We start from the raw sequence: 27,631 nt of genomic DNA on the forward strand, positions 1-27,631 counted from the left end.
CATAATAAATACAGGTGTGGATTTTGTTATGTTTTGTTTTGCATCTATTCGTTTGATACTCTGAGACCCTGCAATTCCAAAAGCCAGCCTTCCCAGCTATACCTGTTTCAGTTTGATCCCCACATTAGCTGGGCTGCATGCTGTGAAATATCAAGTACTCTGCTGTCTATGGCAGGTGCTTGATACTGCTATTTTTCAGTCCTAAAATGTTGACATAGTGGACAATGTTCCATCCAGGGCAATATGAAAAGATAAGTTTGCAACCAGGAGCTCTCCTAGCCTGGCTCCAGCCATGGCATCCAGCCCTCAGCTGTAGGTTACCATATTCTCCACTTACAAGTACCCAAACCTTTCTGTCTCCCAGATGTTTCCCATTCTTTTGGTGCCATCTTCTGGGTTCAGTATCCTCTTGTTTTGTCAAAGACAGGATTCAGAAGTGGGAGGTAGTTTGCCATTTTGACCAGAAACAAACATAACTTTTTAAACTTCATTTTAACTTTTATTTGTAAGATAGATATAGATTCATTAAAAGGTTATCATTATATTATATTCATAGTAGTCAAATTAATCTGTCAAATATCTTGCACTTCATCCTGTTGTAATGTTTTGTTCTTTATCTCTCCCATTTCCTTCCTGAAGCTATTTCCATAATGTAGACTTCTTTCTCATATGGATTATTGCAGAAAACACCAAATTTGACTCTCCTTATAATATATACTTCCTCCAAGTCATATTTCAGATCATCATCACATTAATTTTCCTAAAGAAAATCATTTTTCACACCATGGCTCCATATCCAACCTGACTTGTAAGCCTCTTCCATAGTAAGGTAGCTCTCAGTGATTCCATCTGTGAGGACTTTCCAAATGCAATTTCTTTCTTCCAGAATCTCCTAGCTATGCTAAACCAGTAATGGGCAAAGTGCCAACATCTTTCAGAAGCCTCTCAGCTGTTACTCATTTCCCTCTTCATGTTTCTATAGTACAAACTTATAAATCACATAACCATAAAAGTTATATTTTAAACTAAGCAAGTTAATATATGGTGCTTAGGAATAAGAATTCTCTTATTTTGGGGTAGCTTTAAAATTTATGCATATAAATATTTCAAATAAACTAATGTCACATTTCTGTTTTAGAATTTTTCCATAATTATTTTTATCACTTCTGAACTTTTTAAAAATTTTTTCTTTTGTAAAAAAGGAGTAATAATCTTTTCTCTGCATTCATTTGTTCATTTACTTCATTCATCAAATATCTATTGATGTGTCTGCTATATGCTTGGCACTGTGCTAGATGCTGATTTATTAAGAGATGATAACAATACACAAAAATATAGGTATTACAGTGGTCTTTGGGAACCAAAATGAGGGAGTGTTAAATTTTGCTAAGAGGAAGTCAGAGGAGGTTACATTATGAGTAAGAAATTCTTTAGAGGGACTTCCCTGGTGGGCTGGTGGTAAAAACTCCACCTTCCAATGCAGGGGATGCAGGTTTGATCCCTGGTCGGGGAACTAAGATGCCACATGCGGCAGGGAAGCTAAATCCGTGCACCTCAACTAGAGAGCTCGCGTGCCACACACTACAGAGCCCACGTACTCTGGAGCTCGCATGCCACAACTAGAGAGAGAAAACCTGCATGCCACAACTAGAGAGAAGCCCACATGCCACAACGAAGAGCCTGCGCGCCACAACAAAAAGATGCCACATGCTGTGATGAAGATCCCACATGCCACAACGGAGACCCAACTCAGCCAAAAATATAAATAAATAAAATATTTTTTAAAATGCTTTAGATTAAAAAAAGAGGTTACATGATGAGCAAGAAATTCTCTAGTTAAAAAAGAGTGTATGATATTTCAGAGAGAGAGAAAAGTCTGCCATGTTTGTTATTCTAACCTGACTGGAGTAAAGAATGCTTTGAATAGAATGGCTAGACATAAGAGCAAAAAAATTTAGTAGGACCAGGTTGGAAAGGTTTAATGTCATGAGGAGTGATTATAATTTATCCTGTAGGCAGTGGGGATGCAATGCTAATAAGAAGGTGGGAAGGTGATATGTAAAGATCTGTGTTTTATAAAGGCAAAACTGATGATGGTGTAAGCAGTGGATACTAGAGGCCTGAAAACCAATTTAGAGGAAGTTACAATGTTCTAAGAGCAAAATCGTGGGAACCTTATTGAATATGGTGACAATGTGAATATAAAGTAAGAGAAGAGTCAAAGATATTTCAAAAGTAAAACCAGTCTTCAAAGGATGATATGGATCTAATAAAAAAATAGATGGAACACTATTTGTCAAACATAAACTCTTTATGGATTAAGTCTTTTGTATCTTTATTTCTTTAAAGATTTGTAGATTTTTAAAGTTTAGTATAACAAGCCCTAGTAGTATTGATGACGTTGCCACATTCAAGATATTTTATTAATTTAACCTTTCATGCTTGAAGGTTAAATTGTCAAAATTTTTAGTGACTGTATTAGTGATTATATCTTTTTCAGGGAAATATATATACAAATGTGTAATTATAACTTTTAACATTATTTTTTATTAACTGTTAATTCATATGTTATTATATCATCTTTTAAATAGTTTAGATGCATAATTTAGTAACATCTCATATTTTGTGACATTTTTCTTGGGATTTCCACTGGAAAACTTAGTACTTTGTAAAACAATAATTTAAAAAGCAAAATGCTAAAAAGTATAACACATGAAAAATCTAATGTCATTTAATATTCTGCACGTATACATTCAAAAGGTCAGTTCATGCTTTAAAATTTTTATTATATACCAGCTCACCAAGCAGTTTTTAATATCTGGTTGATGGTGATAACAACTGATGAGAATTACTGACATTCTAACCAATTTACATCTCCTTCATATAACTTGAGAACTTCCATTAATTCCCATATGATAAAAGGTACATGTAAAACTGTCTCTTTTAGGCTGATAGAATTTGTTGAGCAAAAAATAGGTGACAGATTTTTTTCTGAGCAAGAATTGAACTGGTTGACCCAGTAACTATTTTTATTATTTCTTTCTTCAGGTTCATAAGTAGATTTGTATATCTGTTAAATTACACTTGTAAATTCAGAATACCTTAATTTCAAAAGAATGCATTGAAATAGAATTAAATGAAATTTAAATCTAGAGTGCCAGGATAAACAATTAATAGGACTAGTACTTTCTTATGTTTTTGAACTAAAAATTTAAATATCATTAAAATTGATTAGTTTCATATTATGTTTGAAAAGAATGTGTATTCTGCTCTGTTGACTGCTATTCTCAAATTATATTCTTTAGATCAAGTTTTTTAAATGTTTCATTCACAAATCATAATATATAATAGTTTTTCTCTATCAATTTTTGAATTATACAAGTTCAGAATGCCAATCTTCTTGATATATTGAACCACTTATCATAGTAATTCCCTTTAACTCTTATAATGTTGCTCCTATTTTTCTGGTATTAATAAATCTGTATCAGCTTTTGTTTAGTTATATTTGTTAGATATATCCTATTTCATACTTTCAACATTTAAATCAATTTTTATGGGTGTATCTTATAAAGAGCCTATAGCTGGATTTTGTTTGCTCTTTAGTTGGAACATTTAGTCTATTTACATTAATCTGGTTTACTATATTATTATATGTTATGTTTTGTATTTTTTCTACTTTTTTTTTACTTCTTGTCTTCTTTTGGACTATTTTCTCTAATATATTGCTCTCTTAGTTTACAGATTATATATCTTTTCTACTTTTTAGTGGTATCCTAGATATTTTATTGTACATACATAGATAACGCAAGTTAAACAATATATTTGCCTACCTGGCAGATAATTCAAGCTTAAGACGTTATACCCAACTTCAACATTTTTTAATGATATTTTTATTTATTTTTTTTAATTTTTCAACATCTTTATTGGAGTATAATTGCTTTAAAATGGTATGTTAGTTTCTGCTGTATAACAAAGTGAATCAGCTATACATATACAGATATCCCCATATCTCCTCCCTCTTGAATCTCCCTCCCACCTGCCTTATCCCACCCCTCTAGGTGGACACAAAACACTGAGCTGACCTCCCTGTGCTATGTGGCTGCTTCCCACGAGCTATCTGTTTTACATTTGGTAGTGTGTATATGTCCATGCCACTCTCTCACTCTGTCCCTGCTTACCCTTCCCCCTTCCCGTGTCCACAAGTCCATTCTCTACATGTATCTTTATTCCTGTCCTGCCCCAGGGTTCTTCAGAACCTTTTTTTTTTTTTTGGATTCCATATATATGTGTTAGAATATGGGATTTGTTTTTCTCTTTCTGACTTACTTCAATCTGTCCATCCACCTCTCTACAAATAACTCAATTTCATTTCTTTTTATGGCTGAGTAATATTCCATTGTATATATGTGCCACACGTTCTTTATCCATTCATCTGTCGATGGACACTTAGGTTGCTTCCATGTCCTGGCTATTGTAAATAAAGCTGCAATGAACATTGTGGTACATGACTGTTTTTGAATTATGGTTTTCTCAGGGTATATGCCCAGTAGTGCAATTGCTGGGTCATATAGTAGTTCTCTTTTTAGTTTTTTAAGGAACCTCCATACTGTTCTCCATAGTGGCTGTAACAATTTACATTCTCACCAACAGTGCAAGAGGGTTTCATTTTCTACACACCCTATCCAGCATTTGTTGTTTCTAGATTTTTTGTTGATGGCCATTCTGACTGGTATGAAGTGATACCTCGTTGTAGTTTTGATTTGCATTTCTCTAACGATTAGTGATGCTGAGCATCCTTTCATGTGTTTGTTGGCAATCTGTATATCTTCTTTGGAGAAATGTCTATTATGTACCCTGCCCATTTTTGGATTGGGTTGTTTGTTTTTTTCATACTGAGCTGCATGAGCCGCTTGTATATTTTGGAGGTTAATCTTTTGTCAGTTGCGTCGTTTGCAGATGTTTTCTCCCATTCTAATGGTTGTCTTTTCGTCTTGTTTATGTTTTCCTTTGCTATACAAATGCTTTTAAGTCTCATTTGGTCCCATTTATTTATTTTTGTTTATATTTCCATTTCACTAGGAGATGGGTCAAAAAGGACCTTGCTGTGATTTATGTCATAGAGTGTTCTGCTTATCTTTTGCTCTAAGAGTTTTATAGTGTCTGTCTTTACATGTGGGTCTGTAATCCACTTTGAATTTATTTTTGTGTATGGTGTTATGGAGTGTTCTAATTTCATTCTTTTACATATAGCTGTCCAGTTTTCCCAGCAGCACTTATTGAAGAGGCTGTCTTTTCTCCATTGTATATTCTTGCCTCCCTTAACAAAAATAAGGTGACCGTATGTGTGTGGGTTTATCTCTGGACTTTCTATCCTGTTCCATTGATCTATATTTCTGTTTTTGTGCCAGTACCATACTGTCTTGATTACTGTAGCTTTGTAGTATAGTCTGAAGTCAGGGAGTCTGATACCTCCAGCTCCATTTTTCTTTCTCAAGATTGCTTTGGCTTTTCAGGGTCTCTTGTGTTTCCATACAAATTGTGAAATTTTTTGTTCTAGTTCTGTGAAAAATGCCATTGGTAGTTTGATAGGGATTGCATTGAATCTATAGATTGCTTTGGGGAGTCTAGTCATTTTCGCAATGTTGATTCTTCCAATCCAAGAACATGGTATTTCTCTCCATCTGTTCGTATCATCTTTAATTTCTTTCATCAGTGTCTTACACTTTCCACATACTGGTCTTATGTCTCCTTAGGTATGTTTATTCCTAGATATTTCATTCTTTTTGTTGCAGTGGTAAATGGGAGTGTTTTCTTGATTTCACTTTCAGATTTTTCATCATTAGTGTATAGGAATGCAAGAGATTTCTGTGCATTAATTTTGTATCCTGCTACTTAACCAAATTCATTGATTAGCTTTACTAGTTTTCCAGTAGCATCTATCGGATTCTCTGTATATAGTATCATGTCATCTGCAAACAGTGAGAGTTTTACTTCTTCTTTTCTGATTTGGATTCCTTTTATTTCTTTTTCTTCTCTGATTGCTGTGGCTAAAACTTCCAAAACTATGTTGAATAATAATGGTGAGAATGGGTAACTTTATCCTTTCCTGATCTTAGTGGAAGTGGTTTCAGTTTTTCACCATTGAGAACGATGTGTGCTGTGGGTTTGTTACATATGGCCTTTATTATGTTGAGGTAAGTTCCCTCTATGCATATATTTGGAGGGTTTTTATCATAAATGGGTGTTGAATTTTGTCGAAAGCTTTTTCTGCTTCTATTGAGATGATTATATGGTTTTTATTCTTCAATTTGTTAATATGGTGTATTACATTGATTGATTTGTGTATACTAAAGAATCATTGCATTCCTGGGATAAACCCCACTTGATCATGGTGTATGATCCTTTTAAGGTGCTGCTGGATTCTGTTTGCTTGTATTTTGTTGAGGATTTTTGCATCTACATTCACCAGTGATATTGGCCTGTAGTTTTCTTTTTTTGTGACATCTTTGTCTGGGTTTGGTATCAGGGTAATGGTGACCTCATAGAATGAGTTTGGGAGTGTTCCTGCATCTGCTGTATCTTGGAAGAGTTTGAGAAGGTTAGGTGTTAGCTGTTCTCTAAATGTTTGATAGAATTTGCCTGTGAATCCATCTGGTCCTGGGCTTTTGTTTGTTGGAAGATTTTTAATCACAGTTTCAATTTCAGTGCTTGTGATTGGTCTGTTCATATTTTCTGTTTCTTCCTGGTTCAGTCTCAGAAACATGTGCTTTTCTAAGAATTTGTTATTTCTTCCAGGTTGTCCAGTTTATTGGCTTATAGTTGCTTGTAGTAATCTCTCATGACCCTTTGTATTTCTGCAGTGTCAGTTGTTACGTCTCCTTTTTCATTTCTAATTCTATTGATTTGAGTCTTCTCCCTTTTTTTTTGATGAGGCTGGCTAATTGTTTTTCAATTTTGTTTATACTCTCAAAGAACCAGCTTTTAGTTTTATTGATCTTTGGTATGTTTCCTTCATTTCTTTTTCATTTATTTCTGACCTGATCTTTATGATTTCTTTCCTTCTGCTAACTTTGGTTTTTTTTTTGTTTTTCTTTCTCTAGTTACTTTAGGTGTAAGGTTAGGTTGTTTATTTGAGGTGTCTCTTGTTTCTTGAGGTAGGATTGTATTGCTATAAACTTCCCTCTTAGAACTGCTTTTAATCCATTCCATATGTTTCAGGTCATTGTGTTCTCATTGTCATTTGTTTCGAGGTATTTTTTGATTTCCTCTTTGATTTCTTCAGTGATCTCTTGTTTATTAAGTAGTGCATTGTTTAGCCTCCATGTGTTTGTAGTTTTTACACATTTTTCCTGTATTTGATATCTAGTCTCACAGCTTTCTGGTCAGAAATGATATTTGATACCATTTCAATTTTCTTAAATTTACCAAGGCTTGATTTGTGACCCATGATATGATCTGTCCTGGAGAATGTTACATGAGCACTTGAGAAGAAAGGGTACTCAGTTGTTTTTGGATAAAATGTCCTATAAATATCAATTAAGGCCATCTTGTTTAATGTGTCATTTAAAACTTGTGTTTCCTTATTTATTTTCATTTTGGATGATCTGTCCATTGGGGAAAGTGGGGAGTTAAAGTCCCCTACTATGGTGTGTTACTGTCCATTTCCCCTTTTATGACTGTGAGCATTTGCCTTATGTATTGAGGTGCTCCTCTATTGGGTGCATAAATAGTTACAATTTTTATTTCTTCTTCTTTGATTGATCCCTTGATTATTATGTAATGTGCTTTGTATCTTGTAATAGTCTTTATTTTAAAGTCTGTTTTGTCTGATGTGAGAACTGCTACTCCAGCTTTCTTTTGATTTCCATTTGCATGGAATATCTTTTTCCATCCCTGCACTTTCAGTCTGTATATGTCCCTAGGTCTGAAGTGAGTCTCTTGTAGACAGCATATATATAGGTGTTTATGTATCGATTCAGCCAGTCTATCTTTTGGTTGCAGCATTTAATCCATTCATATTTAAGGTAGTTATTGATATGTATGTTCCTATTACCATGTTCCTAATTGTTTTGGGTTTGTTATTGTAGGTCTTTTCCTTGTCTTGTGTTTCCTGCCTAGAGAAGTTCCTTTATCATTTGTTGTAAAGATGGTTTGGTGGTGCTGAATTCTCTTGGCTTTCACTTGTCTGTAAAGGTTTTCATTTCTCCATCGAATCTGAATGAGATCCTTGCTGGGTACAGCAATCTTGGTTGTAGGTTTTTCCCTTTCATCATTTTAAATATGTCCTGCCACTCCCTTCTGGCTTGCAGAGTTTATGCTGAAAGATCAGCTGTTAACCTTATGGGGATTCCCTTGTATATTATTTGTTGCTTTTCTCTTGCTGCTTTTAATATTTTTTCTTTGTATTTAACTTTTGATAGTTTGATTAGTATATGTCTTGGCATGTTTCTCCTTGGATTTATCCTGTATGGGACTCTCTGCGCTTCCTGGACTTTATTCTGTCCTTTCCATGTTAGGGTAGTTTTCAACTATAGTCTCTTCAAATATTTTCTCAGTCCCTTTTTTTTTCTCTACTTCTTCTGGGACCCCTATATTTGGAATGTTGGTGCGTTTAATGTTGTCCCAGAGGTCTCTGTGACTGTTCACTATTGTTTTCATTCTTTTCTCTTTATTCTGTTCTGTGGTAGTTATTTCCACTATTTTATCATCCAGGTCACTTGTCTGTTCTTCTGCCTCATTTATTCCTCTATTGAGTCCTTCTAGGGAATTTTTAATTTCATTTATTGTGTTGTTCATCATTGTTTGTTTGCTCTTTATTTCCTCTAGGTCCTCGTGAAACGTTTCTTGTATATTCTCCATTCTATTTCCAAGATTTTGGATCATCTTTACTATCATTACTCTGAATTCTTTTTCAGGTAGACTGCCTATTTCCTCTTCATTTGTTTGGTCTGGTGGGTTCTTGCCTTGCTCCTTCATCTGCTGTGTGTTTCTCTGTCTTCTCATTTTGCTTAACTTACTGTGTTTGGCGTCTCTTTTTCGCAGGCTGCAGGTTCGTAGTTCCTGTTGTTTTTGGTGTCTGCCTCCAGTGGGTAAGGTTGGTTCAGTGTGTTGTGTAGGCTTCTTGGTGGAGGGGATTGGTGCCTGTGTTCTAGTGGTTGGGCCTGGATCTTGTGTTTCTGGTGGACAGTGCTGCATCTGTTTGTGTGTTTTGGGGTATCTGTGAACTTATTATGATTTTAGCCAGCCTCTGTGCTAATGGGTGGGGTTGTGTTCCTGTCTTGGTAGTTGTTTGGCATACGGCGTCCAGCACTGTAGCTTGCTGGTCGTTGAGTGGAGCTGGGTCTTAGCGTTGAGATGGAGATCTCTGGGACAGCTTTCGCCATTTGATATCATGTTGAGCTGGGAGGTCTCTTGTGAACCAGTGTCCTTCACTTGGGTCTCCCAACTCAGAGGCTCAGGCCTGACACCCAGCTGGAGCACCAAGACCCTCTCTGCCACACGGCTCAGAAGAAAAGGGGGAAAAATAAAAGAAAGAAAGAAAGAAAATATAAAATAAAATAAATAAAGTTATTAAAATTAAAAATATATTATTAAAAATAAAGAAGTAATTTAAAAAAGAAAGAAAGAAGAGAGAGCAACCAAACAGAAAAATCCACCAACGATAACAAACACTAAAGTCTATACTAAGAAAAAAAATAAATAACAGAAAGAACAGTAGGACAATTGGTAAAAGCAAAGCAATACAGACAAAATCACAGAAGGGAGCATACACATACACCCTCACAGTAAGAGAAAAAGGAAAAAATTATATATGTGTATAAAAAAAAGGAAGAGAGTAACCAAATCAATAAACAAGTCTACCAATGATAATAAGCTCTAGATACTAAACTAAGATAAACATAAAACCAGAAAGAAATTAGATGCAGAAAGCAAATCCTAAGTCTACAGTTGCTCCCAACCACTGCCTCAATTTTGGGGTGATTTGTTGTTTATTCAAGTATTCCACAGATGCAGGGTACATTAAGTTGATTGTGGAGATTTAATCCAATGCTTCTGAGGCTGCTGGGAGGAATTTCCCTTCCTCTTCTTTGTTCGCACAGCTCCTGGGGTTCAGCTTTGGATTTGGCCCCGCCTCTGCGTGTAGGTTGCCTGAGGACGTCTTTTCCCTTCCCAGACAGGATAAGGAGCATCTGACTAGGGGGCTCTGGCTCACTCAGGCCAGGGGGAGCGAGGGGTGCGGATGCGGGGCAAGCCTGTGGCAGCAGAGGCTGACATAACATTGCACCAGCCTGAGGCGTGCCGTGCGTTCTCCTGTGGAAGTTGTCCGTGGATCACGGGACCCTGGCAGTGGCGGGCTTCACAGACTCCCACGAGGGGAGGTGTGGATAGTGACCTGTGCTTGCACACAGGCTTCTTGGTGGCTGCAGCAGCAGCCTTAACATTTCATGCCCATCTCTGGTGCCCGTGCTGACTGGTGCCCATCTCTCGAGCTCATTTAGGTGGTGCTCTGAATCCCCTCTCCTCACACACCCCGAAGCAATGTTCTCTTGCCTCTTAGGCAGTTCCAGACTTTTCCCCAGACTCCCTCCTGGCTAGCTGTGCCACACTAGCCCTCTTCAGGCTGTGTTCACACAGCCAACCCCAGTCCTCTCCCTGGGATCTGACTTCAGAAGCCCGAGCCTCAGCTCCCAGCCCTCACCCACCCTGGCAGGTGAGCAGACAAGCCTCTCAGGCTGGTGAGTGCCGGTCGGCACTGATCCTCTGTGCGGGAATCTCCCCACTTTGCCCTCCACACCCCTGTTGCTGAGCTCTCCTCCATGCCTCCAAAGCTTCCCCCCTCTGCCACCCGCAGTCTGCCCGCAAAGGGGCTTCCTAGTATGTGGAAACCTTTCCTCCTTCACAGCTCCCTCCCAGAGGTGCAGGTGCCGCCCCTATTCTTTTGTCTCTGTTTTCTCTTTTTTCTTTTGCCCTACCCAGGTATTTGGGGAGTTTCTTGCCTTTTCGAAGTCTGAGGTCTTCTGCCCTTGTTCAGTAGGTGTTCTGCAGGAGTTGTTCCACATGTAGGTATACTTTTGATGTATTTGTGGGGAGGAAGGTGATCTCCATGTCTTACTCCTCTGCCATTTTGAAGGTCCCCCAACTTTAACTTTATATTCAGTTATTGTTGTATATTTCAGTCTTCTTTGTCGTCATTGTTTGTTTGGATTTGCCCCACATTTATCACTTTCATTGTCTTTTATTCCTTCCTGCATATCAGGCATTTTCATTTGGTTTAACATCCCTTCTGCCTGGAGTCCAAAAATATTCCTTTAGTGGTAAACTCTTTGAGTTTTTATTTATCTGAGTATGGCTTTAATTTATTTGTTTTAAAATGTATACTTTTTTATACTAATAGTTATTAATAGGTATAGTGAGATATAATTCCACTCTTTTCTGGTTTCTATTGTTACCAGTTAAGGAGTTAATTTTTGTTCCTTCTTTTTTACTGCTTTTAAAATTATTTTGCCTTGGTTTGCTGCAGTTTTACTCTAATGGGATTCAGTGTGGATTTGTTTTCTTTCTGTCTATAATTCATTCATTTTTTAAATCTTGCTTAAGAATTAATGGGGTTTTTGAATTTTGGTTGCTGTTGTACATCAGTACGGACAAGGTCTCAGTTATTTAAGTATTAACTCTGCTTTACTATTCTTCTAGAACACTGATTAGATATTATATTAGACCGTTTTTCTCTATTCATCATTTGTTTTAAGTTATTTCTAATACTTCCCATTTCTTTTTTTCTGTGTGATGCATCCTGAATAAATTCTACGGATCCGTCTTCCAGTTCATTCATTTTCTTTTCAGTTAAATTTTTTCTAGCTTTAAAGTTTTATATTTTTTTCATTTTTAAAACTTTTCTTAAATTATTTTCCAAATCTGCTTATTGTTTAAGGTTTTCTATTATCTCTAGAAACATTTAACATAATTGTTTTATGTTCTGTGTATGATTATTTAGTTATCTGAGACCTTTGTGGATTTGATTCTTCTTTACATTTGTCCATGGAAATAATCAATAAACAATCTGTAATAGGAATAGAAAAGAGTTTTATTTGCGCCAGACTGAGGACTGTAGCCTAGAGGGCAGTCTCTCAGATAACTGATCAACTGCTCCAGAGAAGCATGGTTTTCAGCACAGTTTTATATCTTGTCAGAACAGAGAACATCAAACAAGTCAGGAATACATTCCTTCAAAGTTTCAAAAGAAGCAGATCAGTACATACACAGTGAGTCTGTGGCCCTGGCACCTGGGAAGGGAGTCTTATCATCGAAGGAGTACTAGCATTGGCATCCCAGGAAGGGAGACATTTAATCTTTATTTTTAATATGGACATTATTTTTGGTCATTGTACCCTTTTCTTTAATAATTACAGCGGATGTACAGTGTATGTTTGATAGGCCACAAGCAGGCTGTTTTAGCTAGTGTAAAATTCAAGTCAAAACATGTGTAAGCCAGAATAACTTCCCTCATATCTTAATATGTAAAAATTTCTATCATCACATTGTATATGATAACTTGATAGTTATCTTCTTAACTTTTATAGTATTTTGATTTTTCAAAAACCATGAGCTGCTAATTATTCTGGTAATTTTTCCTATAGGAATTATTTGTTTCCAAGAATGAAAATGGATTCTACCATCCAATTTAGATTGTAGGATTAGGTTTGGGTCAAGGTAAGGATCATGCTCCTTTCAAATACTTTGAGATACCACTAGTATTATCTTCTTGAAATTTATTGGAATTTCAAGGTAGTACATACAAACTAACATTAAAGTTCTGATTGTGACAATTTTTTTTTTTTTTTTTTTTTTTTTTTTGCGGTACGTGGACCTCTCACTGCTGTGGGCTCTCCTGCTGTGGAGCACAGGCTCCGGACACGCAGGCTCAGCGGCCATGGCTCACAGGCCCAGCCACTCCACGGCATGTGGGATCTTCCCAGACCGGGGCACGAACCTGCGTCCCCTGCATCGGCAGGCGGACTCTCACCCACTGCGCCACCAGGGAAGCCCTGTGACAATTATTTTTTGACAAGAGATTCCTACACATAAACTCCCCATTCCAGTTATTACCAAATTTTAATATAGGCCATTTTCCTGTAGTCCTTGGGGCACAGGTGATTGGTGGAAGGTAGTTTATTTCTATTTCACCCTTCTACTGAAGGTGTAGTCATTTGGGGTTTCAGGTTTTTTGGAGGTATCCTTTTTACCTCTTCACCTTGAGCAGATATTAGACATTATCCCTGGTTTCCCAAGCCTATGTATATGAATACAAAAGTTCAGGTTCACCAACACAAATGAACTTCAGTGGCTTGTTTGCCACTCTCTCACCCTAGTGTGGAGAAATAAAAATCTTTCTGGATATCTCAGTATTATCATAAAAAGCCCCAGCCTATGTGACTCTTCACACACTATGAGAATTAGCTTTGTAACCATTTGTCTAGTTAATTGCTCTGATCAAAAAGGATAATAAAACTTCTATTATCTCCCTGAGAGGACCATAGATTATAGCCGGAAGTTCCTTTTAAGCCCCAGGGCACTGGAAAGACTAGAGCATTGTCTTCCTAGGTATTTCCATGACAGAAGAATAAAGCCCAAACTTGGAAACATCTCTAGATCATGGGCTCCTGGAGAGATTTTATTTACATACTACAGGGTTGGTTAGAATTCAAGCCCATTACATTTGCTAGAGCATCCTCTTTGGAGGGGAAGACAACAGCTGCCTTCTTCCTCTTTTTTTTTTTTTTTAACATCTTTATTGGAGTATAATTGCTTCACAATGGTGTGTTAGTTTCTGCTTTATAACAAAGAGAATCAGCTATACATATACTCATATCCACATATCCCCTCCCTCTTGCCTCTCCCTCCCCACCTCCCTATCCCACCCCTCTTGGTGGTCACAAATCACCAAACTGATCTCCCTGTGCTATTCGGCTGCTTCCCACTAGCTATCTATTTTACGTTTGGTAGTGTATATATGTCCATGCCACTCTCTCACTTTGTCCCAGTTTACCCTTCCCCCCACCCTAATCACTTCTCCCATCCCTTGCATACCTTGCCCAGGGAGTATCTGGCTACTTACATAGGATAATTGATCTGGCTGTCATCTGGTCATCTCAAAGGTAAAACCTGGAGCAAAGGAGTAGGAGCAACACATTATTTACTGTGAGGTAATAAATAATCTGTCTCTAATCCAGAATACTTCATGTTAACATTCAGGATGAAATTAATAAAGATGCAGACTGAAAATCCAACACTCAGTTGTTTCAATAATTATTTCTTACTTTCTTCTCAGATCATAGGTATTTGGGTATATTTAAGAAGTTGCTTTAATATTTTATTCAACATATTCAGTTGTTTTCAGCAGTATCTAGCTCTGCTAAAAACAGAAGCTGAAATTCTCTGTTTCTTATTTTGAAAAATTGTAAGTTACACATCTCTCTTAAGTGATTATGCTTTGTAGACTTTCTTATTCTGTTAAGTAATATTATGCAGTATTGGAATTAAAAAAAAATTCTCACTGAATATGTGCATTGACTGTTGAAATGCTGACTGTTCCTTTTAGTCTTAAAGTTATGAACCAATTTGCTCACTATACTAGAACAGTTGAGTACTTCTCAAACTTTAGAACAACACATGTGCGCACACACACACACAAAAGCATTTTGTGCTTTCTTATTGTCTTTCTAAGAGTTAGCTGAACACACAAGAATGCCAAAAAAGCATTCCATTGTCATGAAAAAATGTACCTCATTTGTTAGGATGGCATGAAAGAAAAGATAAACTATTCATTGTGGGTCCATTTTGAACAAAATGTCTTCCTATTGTTTCCTCTAAACAGGTATAAATTTTCAAATTCTATGACATTTCTTATCATTCTTCGTAATTCACTCTTCTCTCTCCCTTTCTTTATATTGCTGAAACTGTTAAAATATAACAAAATAACTTCATATGGAAATTTATGGTGTGCCGGGCACATAGTCAGTAATACTCTAAAATGTTATTCATTTTCCACTTAAATATCATCATCTGTGTTAGGTCTTTTAAATTGAGATTATTAAATTGAGATTATTCTACTAAGTTACCTCTTTTCTTGATAGCTTCACAGAGCAGCAGAATCATTCCTCTAGCCAAGTTATGGAGCAGATAGCCTATTAAAGTTCTTTCCTAGAAATATATATGGTTTTGTTAATATCCCATTTTTATATTAATCCCTAGTTTTCTTTAAAAAAAAATGCCATTTTGTTTTACATATCCAAGATGTATATAAATAATGGCTTTCTGTCAGAGACCCAAAAGATACAGACAGATCTAAAGGTCCTCTTAACAGTGATGACTGCCAATGCTGTACCTCTCTCCCTAGGGATAACTACTGGGTTTGGTGTTTATTAATATCACAGTATTATAAATAAAAGCTATGAAATTCTCAAGGCATGTAAAATTAGTAATTTCTGTTTTAAACAAAAGCTCCATTCTATTAGCACTCACTAGCTTCCTCTCGATTTTTCTTTTAGAAAGATGTAGTAGCTTACAATATCAGCTTCAGTGCATCAACTCAAAATAACCACCCCCCCTTCTCTCTTTCAGCCTTGACTTTACTTGCTATACTAGTCACCAGCAATTTTGCCTTTTATTTCAGTTCTTCAACACGTTTTTTTTTTAAAGATTTAATTTTATTTATTTTTGGCTGCGTCGGGTCTTCGTTTCTGCGTGCGGGCTTTCTCTAGTTGTGGCAAGCGGGGGCTACTCTTCATTGCGGTGAGCGGGCTTCTCCTTGTGGTGGCTTCTCTTGTTGGAGAACATGGGCTCTAGGTGCATGGGCTTCAGTAGTTGCGGCATGTGGGCTCAGTAGTTGTGGCACATGGGCTTAATTGCTCCGCAGTATGTGGGATCTTCCCCGACCAGGGATTGAACCTGTGTCCCCCGCATTGGCAGGTGGATTCTTATCCACTAAGCCATGGGGGAAGTCCCTTCAACACTTTTTTTTTTTTTTTAGAATTTAGTATTATATTTATTTATTTATTTATTTTTAACATCTCCAGTGGAGCACAATTGCTCTACAGTGGCATGTCAACCGCTGCCCTACAACAAAGTGAATCAGCTATACATACACATACATCTCCACATCTCCTCCCTCTTGCGTCTCCCTCCCTCCCACCCTATCCCACCCCTCTAGGTGGTCACAAAGCACTGAGCTGATCTCCCTGTGCTATGAGGCTGCTTCCCACTAGATATTTTACATTTGGTAGTATATATAAGTCCATGCCACTCTCTCACTTCGTCCCAGCTTACCCTTCCCCCTCCCCATGTCCTCAAGTCCATTCTCTATGTCTACATCTTTATTCCTGTCCTGCCCCTAGGTTCTTCAGAACGATGTTTTGTTGGTTTCTCTTTTAGATTCCATATATATGTGTTAGCATACGGTATTTGTTTTTCCCTTTTTGACTTACTTCACGCTGTATGACAGTCTCTAGTCCATCTACCTCACTACAAATAACTCAATTTCGTTTCTTTTTATGGCTGAGTAATATTCCATTGTGTATATGTGCCACATCTTGTTTATCCATCTGTCGATGGACACTTAGGTTGCTTCCATGTCCTGGCTATTGTAAACAGAGCTGCAACGAACATTCCTTCAAAACTTTTTTTTTTTTTTTTTTTTGCGGTACGCGGGCCTCTCACTGTTGTGGACTCTCCCGTTGGGGAGCACAGACTCCAAATGTGCAGACTCAGCGGCCATGGCTCATGGGCCCAGCTGCTCCGCGGCATGTGGGATCTTTCCAGACTGGGGCACGAACCCGTGTCCCCTGCATCGGCAGGCGGACTCTCAACCACTGCGCCACCAGGGAAGCCCCTTTCAACACTTTAGATTTGAACAATGTATTGGGTAATTAGCACACACTTTCCTGGTTGAGCTCTGCTTGCTCAATTAAGTAATATTCCTTTCACTGTAACTGAACTAAATGAAATGAACATTAAAACATGACTGCTTTGGTTTCCTTTGATCTTCCGAATAACTTGATATGAAAAGAAATAGTTGTTACCTGGTTTAGAAATCTAAGCTCTGTTTGTTCACTAATAACTAGAATTGATAAAGCAACCAGCTCTCCTAGGAAATGGGCTGCCAGAGAAATTCTATAGTTCTTTCAACTCTTTGAAGTCACCACACTCATACTTCTATTTTCTTACCCTTTTTCTTCCTTTCTCTTCTATCTCCTTTCCACAAGCTTATCAGAAATCCACTTCTGAAGAGATATAATTTAATGCAGATATGTCAAACTTTTGACTTCTCTGATTATGAATGCTTAAGACAGGAGTCTGTTGAACTTGAATTAATCAGTTAACAATCTTTGGATTGCAACTGATGGAAAACCCAGTTCAAACTGGCTAAGGCCAAAAAAGGGGAATTTATGGTGCCTATAACTGAAAAAAATGTTAAATTGGTTTCAGTCACAGCTTGTTACAAGGAACTTGAAAGGATGTCATCAGGACCCAGTATATATATATGTATACTTATTGTAATATATATGGTACATATATTCTGAAAGATCTGATGCACTGAAACCGATATGATAATGATATATGTGGGTGTATGTGTGTATGCTCCATTTTTCATACAGCCTCTCTCTTTATTGTCACAAAATGACTACACCTGTTCTCTACCTTATGATCTCTTAAGGTCAGGTCTAGTGGAAAGAAACAGGTATCTCTTTATCAGAAGACCCAGACAAGATTCTTTTTGCATTTTTTTATCTCTGTTTGGTAATCTGCCCATCTATGGACAGGACATGGGATGTCCTGACTATGGTTAGGACAGTGGAATGCTTTGATTAGTTAAGCTCTAAGTCACATACTATTGATAGCTTCTGGAATTGAGTTGAATCAACTTCACCAGAACTATATGGGCTTAGACTTCGGAAAGTTTGTTTCTTCCCAGAGAGATATTAGAAAATTATTAGCTAAAGAGGAATTGAAGGGTTACTGGAGGGCAAAAGTAAAATTTCTACCACATGGAAGTGAAGATATTACCCCCTTTTCTGTAACTCATAGAGCCACCACACCTTTGTTTCTAATATTTCTGATTTCCTTTTTTGCTTTTTAAAATGACTATTGAGTCTTTTAATAGTTTTCTTATCATAGAAAACATATCTTGGACAAAGACATGATCGTATGACATGGAAAAAAAAAATGTCTGTCCAGTTGTTGATTACTGTTTTATAAGTCATGGGTAAATATACACATAGAAACTATAATTCACATGTTACTAATTTCATTGAATTGCAGATCTGGAAAGGACTCTGATGTTATCTAGACCAATACCTGAATCTTCACAATGTTTTGAATAAGTGGTAGTGTACTTGAGAGGTTTGCAAACTACAGCTCATGGGCCAAATCTGACCTGCCGCCAATTTCTATAAATACAGTTTTATTGAAAGCCAGCCATGCCTGTTTGTTTATATATTTTCTGTGGCTATTTTACACTACAACAGCCAGAGTTGAGTTGTTACGACAAAGACCTTATGGCCCACAAAGTCTGACATATTTACTATCTGAACCTTTACAGAAAAACTTGCTAATCTCTAGCCTAGTCATTGCTTAAGTTGCCTTTAGTGACAAAAATTCTTTCTGAGAGAGAACCATTTTCAAAAAGCTCAAAATAATAATTATTATTTTAAAAAACCCAAAGAACAGAAAGAGTAGTACTTCCATGTGTCATCCATTTTACTTATGTCTAAAGTCGTTATCTCACTTAGGAAACTATTCTAGTTAAAACACAAAATTCTGGATTAATACCTAAATTGCACCAAAATTAGACTAGCTTTTTTCTTGCCCCAAAGATATTTCTTGCTTAACAGTTAAGTTTTAAAATATCCACAATCTTTTCTTCCCCAGCAGCTCCATAATTATGTAATGATTTTCTGTGAATACACTTAGCTTTTTAATGACAAAATAAACTTTAAAATGTCAAAGATACCCTTCAAAAGTGCATGATTCCATATATATGTGTTAGCATACGGTATTTGTTTTTCTCTTTCTGACTGACTTCACTCTGTATGACAGACTCTAGGTCCATCCACCTCACTACAAATATCTCAATTTCGTTTCTTTGTATGGCTGAGTAATATTCCATTGTATATATGTGCCACATCTTCTTTATCCATTCATCCAATGATGGACACTTAGGTTGTTTCCAACTCCTGGCTATTGTAAATAGAACTGCAATGAACATTTTGGTACATGACTCTTCTTGAATTATGTTTTTTTTCAGGGTAGACAGGAATAAAGACACAGACCTACTAGAGAATGGACTTGAGGATATGGAGAGGGGGAAGGGTAAGCTGTGACAAAGTGAGAGAGTGGCATGGACATATATACACTACCAAATGTAAAATAGATAGCTAGTGGGAAGCAGCTGCATAGCACAGGAGATCAGCTAGGTGGTTTGTGATCACCTAGAGGGGTGGGATAGGGAGGGTGGGAGGGAGGGAGACGCAAGAGGGAAGAGATATGGGAACATATGTATATGTATAACTGATTCACTTTGTTATAAAGCAGAAATTAACATACCATTGTAAAGCAATTATACTCCAATAAAGATGTTAAAAAAAAAGGTACATGATTCAATCAATTGTATTTGTGAAAAAAGAAAAAGCTTTTCTTATAACCAATTGATTAAAGATATGACTGTCATCCCTTGATAGTTTCACTAAAAAGCATACTATAATGATGAGTTATAATTTACTCATGGTAATTTTAGCTATTTGAATTGTAAATAATACTTAATTTAAGTTTTTTTTTGTTTTAAGTTTATGTAATACTCTAACATGTTACTACTGCTATAAATCTTCTCTATACTTCATCCTTTTAGAATGTATAAGGTATGTACATTTATTTTTGTGTTAGAGTTATTTTACATTAATTTTTTATCAAAATTTTGTGAAGGCCTATAGGAAATGGATTACATTATAATATATATTACAATATACTTTGATGTCTTCTGCTATATTTTTCTCAGTCATTAATTTATCAAAGCTTATATCACAGTGTGTCTTACTATTCATTTTTTTCACAATTTTTTTCATCTTTCATTAATCAAACACTTTTTGAGACCCTACTATATGCTGTTTTCTCCTCTGTCCTTCTGTTCTTATTGCTGAACTTACATCATTTACTAGACGAGCACTATGCAATAGAAATATAATGTGAAACACAAATGGGAGCCGTATTTGTAATTTAAAATTTTCTAGCAGCCACATTTAAATAAGTATGAAGAAACAAGTGAAATTAATTTTAATAATACATTTTATTTAACCTGATACATTCAAAATATTAGCATTTCAACATGTAATCAATATAAAAAATTATTAATGTGGTATTTTGAATCCTTTTTTCATATTAAGTCTTTGAAATTCATCTGGTAGTTTACACTAACTGCACATCTCTAGACCATAGTTCTTACTTGAACTCTATTTGAATTTTAAGTAATTTTGATAGTTACTTTCCTAAATCAGCCTTTTTAACAGTTCGGTAAGTTTGCTGTTTTCTTACATTATAGAGAAGTGGAATCTTGCTTGAATGACCTAAGTTTGGGTGTTCTTCTTCTATAAAGTAATAGTGCAAACAGTGCAAATTTGTCTCATCAGTTTAATAGGATGGATAAAAATCCATAAACTAAATTATTATTTGCTAATCTTTCTCAGTCTTAGTATAAGATTGATAATGATTTAAGTACCGCATATTATTCACTTCCAGGAATGGTTTTTAATATAAGGAGTTATGGAAAGGCTATAACCTAAATTTTATGTCAGTTTTATTATTTAATTGATTGAGGTTGGAGATGTGTTAAGTGTTATTTATTGCATGCTCTGGTTCAGATAGTTAATTTCAATCTAGGGGGTAATAATTCTAATTAATTTTCATAATATTATACTCTTTTTCTCTTCTAGATTTAGTTTTGAGTTCACCACCATTTATTTATTTAAGTGGGTATATTTATGTACATTTTTATGTCTATCAAAAATGATTTCAGCAGCTTTAATATTTTAAATATAGCAATAATAGAAATAAAATGCCTAAATTTGAACTCATAGCGTAAATCTATCCTCAGGAATGATCTCATGCCAATAAAATTTATTTCATGATTATTTATTTAATGGCAATAGCCATGCTAGATCACCATTTTATGATATTAAATTATCATGCCAGATTACATGAAAAAGAGACAGTGCTCTCATGGAAGATATGAATGTGACAACCATTAGAACAAAGAGAGGGGATCCTTAACTAGGATTGTAAGCAGAATATATAGAGAAAATTAAGATAATGGAGAGCAGGTAAGAGTACAGGGCTTCCCAGATTTATCTCTTGACAGTTCTTTGACACTTTTAGAATACTATTGAAGGTGATTTTTTTTTTCCTCCTAACCACATAAGCTGTTTAGAAACATCTGGGATTCCTTGAGTTTTTCTTAACAATTTGAGAAGCCCTAGAATTTCTATGTATCAGAGCCTCTGTTAAAATATAGACGTAGAAATAAATACTAAGATATAATATTCACTGGTACAAGATCTTTGGTGTGATTTTTCAAATATACATACAGGTAATTTTCAAGTTGAATTAAATGTCCATTCACATATTTTTCATAGCCATGATTCCTTCTGCTCTCCTTACAGCGGTAGAGTGGTAATTTAGCTCTGCTGCTCTCTTTGCATTGGCTTACAGTGTGCCATTCTTACCATTTTCCACCTGTATTGACTGCTCCTTCTGAGCATGGTTCCCTTTTCTCAGTTCCTACCCCCACACCACTTCAGTGTTGGTGAACTGCAGAATTCCCTTCCTATGTATTTACAGATTTAATAAATTTGGCCAGTCATAAAAGAGAGTATTTCAAAACAAGATAGACAAGCAAAAGGTTTTAATAACTTTTGAATGTTTTAATGTATCAGTGATTTGTGTTACTTTTCAGTAAATATGACATGATGTATTATCTTTTTAGAATTCAAACCTGATTCATCAGAAAGTGTTGCCTCCTAATGATCGACAAGGATCTCCAATATTATCATTCATCATTCTTGAACAATTTAATGCCATTCGCTTAGTACAAAGTGTTCATCAGTCTCTTGCTGCTCTCAGCAAAGTCATCAGAGGAGCCACCTTACTGAGTTCAGAAGTACAGACATTGGCAAGTGCTTTATTAAACCAAAAGGTGAGCCAATACTATATATATATGTGGGGTTTTTTAATTAATGTGAATGGCTTTTCCATCAGGTATACATTTGTCAGGAGTCTTACAGTTTACTGTAAACCATAACTATAACAGAAAACCCAAGTTAAAGTAGCTTAAGCCATATAGGAATTAATTGGCTGTAGTAACTGAAGGATCCAAGGGTAGCTAGCATTAAATCAGCTTAGCAGGAGCTTAAAATTGTCATTAGGATCTCAGCTGGTGTTATTTATCTACCTCTCTAGTCATATTGTGTGTGTGTGTGTCTGTGTGTCTGTGTGTGTATGTGTACATCCTCCATATTAATTTCACTTTTGGGCGGGTCCTCTACACGTGGTGGTACCCCAGCAGTCTGAGTCTTATATCCTCTGAGTTCTAAGTCCAACAGAAAGAACACCTGTTTCTTGGCAACTCAAGCAAAAAATCTTGGGATTAGCTTTGATTCATACAGAATGGCTTGTGTTTTATGCCTAGTCCCATACTAGTTCTGTGGGCAGGGTATGCAAAGCTCTCATTGGCTAGGGCTTTAGCCAAATGCCTAACCCGGAGCTGGGAATAGATTCAGCTCCATCTGTAACACATTTACTACAAGTAAGGGAAGGATGGTTACCGAGTAGAAAAATCATAAGCAGAGGAAAAGGAAATCAACACATCTCTTGCTGAGTAATTGGACCATTGTAAATAACATTAAAATCCATGTTATTTCAGATCCATTGGATAGAAACAAAAAATATGGAGCATCTTATATAGATTCACTTTAGCTATTTGGAAAAAAAAATCTTTGTAGAACTTGGCATCTGGAAAAGATTTCACTAGAGCTCTATAGGAATTTAGAAAGAAAAGTGTTTTTGTTTTTGTTTTTGTTTTTGTTTCTCCCTGCTGTTTACCCTCAATATAGAGAAATCTCTAGTAGTCAACCTAATAGTCTTCTCTGTTTGAAGATAAAAGGTAGGCTTCCTAGAACTTCCTATATCTTACTCCCTAACATAAAAAAGATTTCTCTTTTAATTCAGGCTACTATAACAAATTAACATAGAATGGATGGCTTCAACAACAAGTATTTATTTCTCACAATTCTGGAGGCTAGGAAGTCTAAAATCAAGTTGCTATTAGATCTGGTGTATGGTGAGACCTGCTTCCTGTTTTGCTGATGGCTGTCTTCTTGCTGTGTCCTCACATAGTAGAGAGGAATGAGAGAAAAAGCAAACTCTCTCCTGTGTCTTCTTATGAGGGCACTAATTCCATCATGAAACCTCCACCCTTATGACCTAATTAATTCCCCAAAGCCTCATCTCCAAATATCATCACATCAGGGTTTAGGGTTTCAACATATGAATTTTGGGGGGACAGAAACTTTCAGTCTGTTGTAATATTCTTTTTCACATATACAAAAAGATCTATTCCATCAAGCTTAGTTCCTTTTTCCTTTACCCTGGAAAAGAATCTCAGCTTTGCATTGTTTCTTTGTATATAGATTTTTATCTCTATTTATCAACTGTGATTATTAGAATACTGTAGTATTGTACTATAAACTATAACTAATTTGTTTATAATTTGAAGTAGATATATTATCAGTCATGAAAGCTTCATGACACAGTGAAGGAACCAGTGGGAAAGGGTTCTAAGAAGTTTAAAATTACATTAATTAACTCATTTAATCACCACATTAACACTACAAGAGGGTGCTGTGTTATTGCATTTTACTGTGAGAAACCTAAGGCAGAGGGACATTATATAACCTAACCAGAGTCACACAATGAATAGTTTACAAAGTCAGGATTTGAATCTAGGCAGGTCTGATTGTCATCATAAATGTAAATGTTTTAAATTTATTTGTGAAAAGATAAATACTCATGAGAGTGTATTTCTTTAAAATCCAACTACATGCTGTATAAGGTCAAAATGTATGGTATAGACCAATTATAGTTGCATTCAGTGTAAGAGGAGAATAACGATGATGTAAGAACATGACTTGTGTAGAAGAGAACAATAAGTCCAGTGGGACTGGTGTACAAAGAACTGTAGTAAAATTAAGGTTACATCAGATTTTGAAGTCTTTAAAGCCAAAGAGAAGAGCTTGGATTAAATGCTATAGGCAATAAGAATATTTTCATGTAGATATAATGTAATAAAATAGCTAGGAATGTGGCTTCCAGAATAGGTCTGTCTCTTTCATTCTATTCTACCACTTAGTAGCTGTGTGACCTTGGGTGGGTCACTTAAACCTCTCAATACATTACCTTTCCCATTTGTCAAATGAGAGTAATAAAGGGACCTACATCATGGGATTGTTATGAAAGTTAAATTATATCATGAGTAAAGTGCTTGACACATAGGAAGTACCCTCTAAATGTTAGTTGTTTTTGTCACTGTTACTTTAAGAGAATGTCATTGTGTGAAAAACAGCTTTTGGAGCATTCATCTGATAAAATTGTGCAAAATGAGTTTATAGAAGTAGGGATACCATGTACGTTACTATTTATTCATCTCAGAGGTCGTTAAGGCATAGAACAGGGTAGTTCAAGAGGGTTCTATGTAATATTAATGAAAAATATGGAAGGTAATGGCAAACATGGCTTCTTGTTTTGCTTCTACTGTTAACCATCTGGGTAATCTTTGGCATAAACACTTGAAAAAAATGAATAACTTAAATTATTTTTTATGATTGTAATATAATGTGGCTTACAATATTAACAGATAACAAAGAACTAAATGGGTTTTATTATATGAAACATTTTCCTTGAATAAGACCAAAGAATGGTATTTTAGAAAAGGGTCATAGAGCTTTAATTCTTTATAACATTTCTTCCTTTTCCCTTGGCCCATTAAGATCTGCTAAGTATTTCTTATTTGGTATAGCAACAGGACCTGATGACTTATTTCTTAAAAATATGTTTATGTAAGATGTATGCAATCTCATTGTTAATTTATTAAATTAAGTATTCTACATTACACTTTGATTTAAGAAATATAGCCTCTGAAATATCACTGTTTTTGAAATATTTGTATAATTTGCATGAAAGTGAATTTGTTAAAATTCTTTCAAAGGATAAAAAATGTGTTTTACAAAGCATATTTAAATTCTATCACAGATAGTGGCTTTGGAAATATTTCAGGGTGTTTGGTGAAACTCAAATGAGACTCAGCTGACTTTCACTAGGATAAGATCAGTAAAATAATTTTGACATTTACTTTTTAATTAGCTTTACCAAAAATTTGAATCTAGTACTATCGCATTTATTTCACGATAAAAGTTTAATGTTTTATTACATTTGAATGTGACAAATTTTGAATTATGTGATATGATTTAATGTAATTTAGGAAATAGTTCAGTACTTTACATTTTCTTTACTGTATCTGAAATGATTGGACTAAGAATTTTCCTAAAGAGAATTATGACTTTTATTTCCTTGACAGTTTTCTGGTGATCTACTGAAACTTTTTTTGTAAAAAGTTACAATACTTATAATTTGTTTGTTAAGGACAATGATATTGTAGAATATTGTTATTTTTCTTTTACATATTAGAACAAAGGCTTTAAATCATGATTTAAAAGATATGCAAAAATTGAAAAGATAGAACACTAAATTACCTCATCTTTCTTACTAAACAATCACTAAGGGTATTACCACTTTGTAGAAATTAATAGATTGCGTTGCTTTTTTAAAAAGCTAATGTAAGTATTTCCTGTATATTTCAGTTTATCCTAATGTACTGGGTAGTAACACTAAATGGCTTTTTAATTTTTTAAATCAGGGAGTCACTCAACAATACAGCACAATTGCTAATGGATCCTGACTCTTTAAAATAAGTTTCCAAACAACTGGTGTTTAACCTTTTTCAGATCACTGACAGTTTTTAAAATTGAAGGAAAAAGATGCACTGTCTTAAAATATATATATACACACACATAAAGCTTTATTATATAACTTCAGGATATCTAAGAGTTAAGATCTCCTCTGCTAGACAGGTTTTTCCTTTCACTCCTTTCTCTGCCATGGTCTTCTTTATAGCAGTGTCTCTCAAAGCATGGTCTCAAGACCAAAAGCATCAGTATCACCTGAGAACTTGGTAAAATTATGAATTCTCAGGCCCCACCTCAGACTGTTGGATCGTAAACTCTAAGTGTGCTGCCCTGCAATCTGTTTTTTATCCATCCCTTGAGGTGGGTCTGATGCATGCTAAGGTTTGAGAAACGCTGTTCTGTAGTCAGAAGTCTCATAAAAATGTCAGTAGCACCTGCTTCCTCATCTTGTGCCATCCCACCTCCGTCATTGATTTCCCAGTCTTTGGGAGAAAAGGAAAGATGAAATGGTTCTTATAAAATGGTTGGAGACCCCATGTTTTCTTAAAGGCCCCCCTTTTAAAATTTACCTACCTTTATACAAATAAGTTCTTAGAAAAGTCATACCCAAACTATTTTACCAAATGATAATTATTAATGTTGAATAATTAGCATTTTTCCATTAGAATAAAGTAGTAGCTTATGTTTTATATAACATTTTACCAGTTATGGTGCACTTGTGTAGCCCTCATCTAATTTTCTACTCTCATCACCTTCCTTTTACTTAGATTAGAAAACTGAAGCTGAAAGGAGTTGGTATTCTGGTAAAGTGTCAAAGCCCGTACTGCAGTCCTGACATTGTGTTTCCTAGATCAGTATTCTTTGCACTTCATCTCTCATTGCATATTTTGTTAATTTGATCATGAAGCTAGATGGTAGTCTTTGTAACAAGAGGCAGATATCAGCCTTATGAAGACTGAACTCCACATACTCATCTCCACAGGCCTACTAAATACTAGGATGGAATTGCCCCACCCCCTCATCTCTAGCTTTACTTACAATTAAAAATTTGATTATGTATACTTATAAATGGAAATCACTTTCTATTGATCTATGTAAGAACAAAGGGGCCCGCAAAAACCCAGAGTCTCTAGTATCTTGGAATTCTGCTTCAGTATCCCTCACTTATAACCATCATTTGCCATGATAAGAGAATATATTTAGATGAAGTTAGATGAAATGTACAAATTCCTTGAAAGATAGAAACTACCAAAGCTCATTCAAGAAGAAATAGGTAACCCATAGCCTATATCTATTAAGGAAGTTGAATTTGTTATTAAAAACCTTCCAGCAAAGAGAGCTCCTAGAATCCACTGGTGAAATCTAACAAATATTTAAGGAAGAAATAATACCAAATCTGTAAACTATTTCAGAAAATAGAAGAGGCAGGAATACTTCCCTGCTTTTTCTGTGAGACCAGCATTGCCTGGTAATAAAACCTAACAAATACATCATAATAAAAGAAATCTACAGACTAATTTCCTTCATGAATATAGACACTAAAATTCTTACCAATATTTTAACAAATT

General features: G+C 35.6%; 1 protein-coding gene across 2 annotated transcripts in view; it reads left to right on the forward strand.

The window, feature by feature from the left end:
* Window positions 1-27,631, forward strand: part of DYNC2H1 (dynein cytoplasmic 2 heavy chain 1) — a 372,064-nt gene that overhangs the window by 289,719 nt on the left and 54,714 nt on the right. For both annotated transcript variants that reach the window (XM_060157926.1, XM_060157925.1), the window contains one exon: window positions 22,031-22,240. In XM_060157926.1, coding sequence (XP_060013909.1) covers window positions 22,031-22,240 — 210 coding nt within the window. The remainder of the gene's footprint in view (window positions 1-22,030; window positions 22,241-27,631) is intronic.

The sequence above is a fragment of the Lagenorhynchus albirostris genome, chromosome 9 (genome assembly GCF_949774975.1).
Source record: "Lagenorhynchus albirostris chromosome 9, mLagAlb1.1, whole genome shotgun sequence".
NCBI lineage: Eukaryota > Metazoa > Chordata > Mammalia > Artiodactyla > Delphinidae > Lagenorhynchus > Lagenorhynchus albirostris.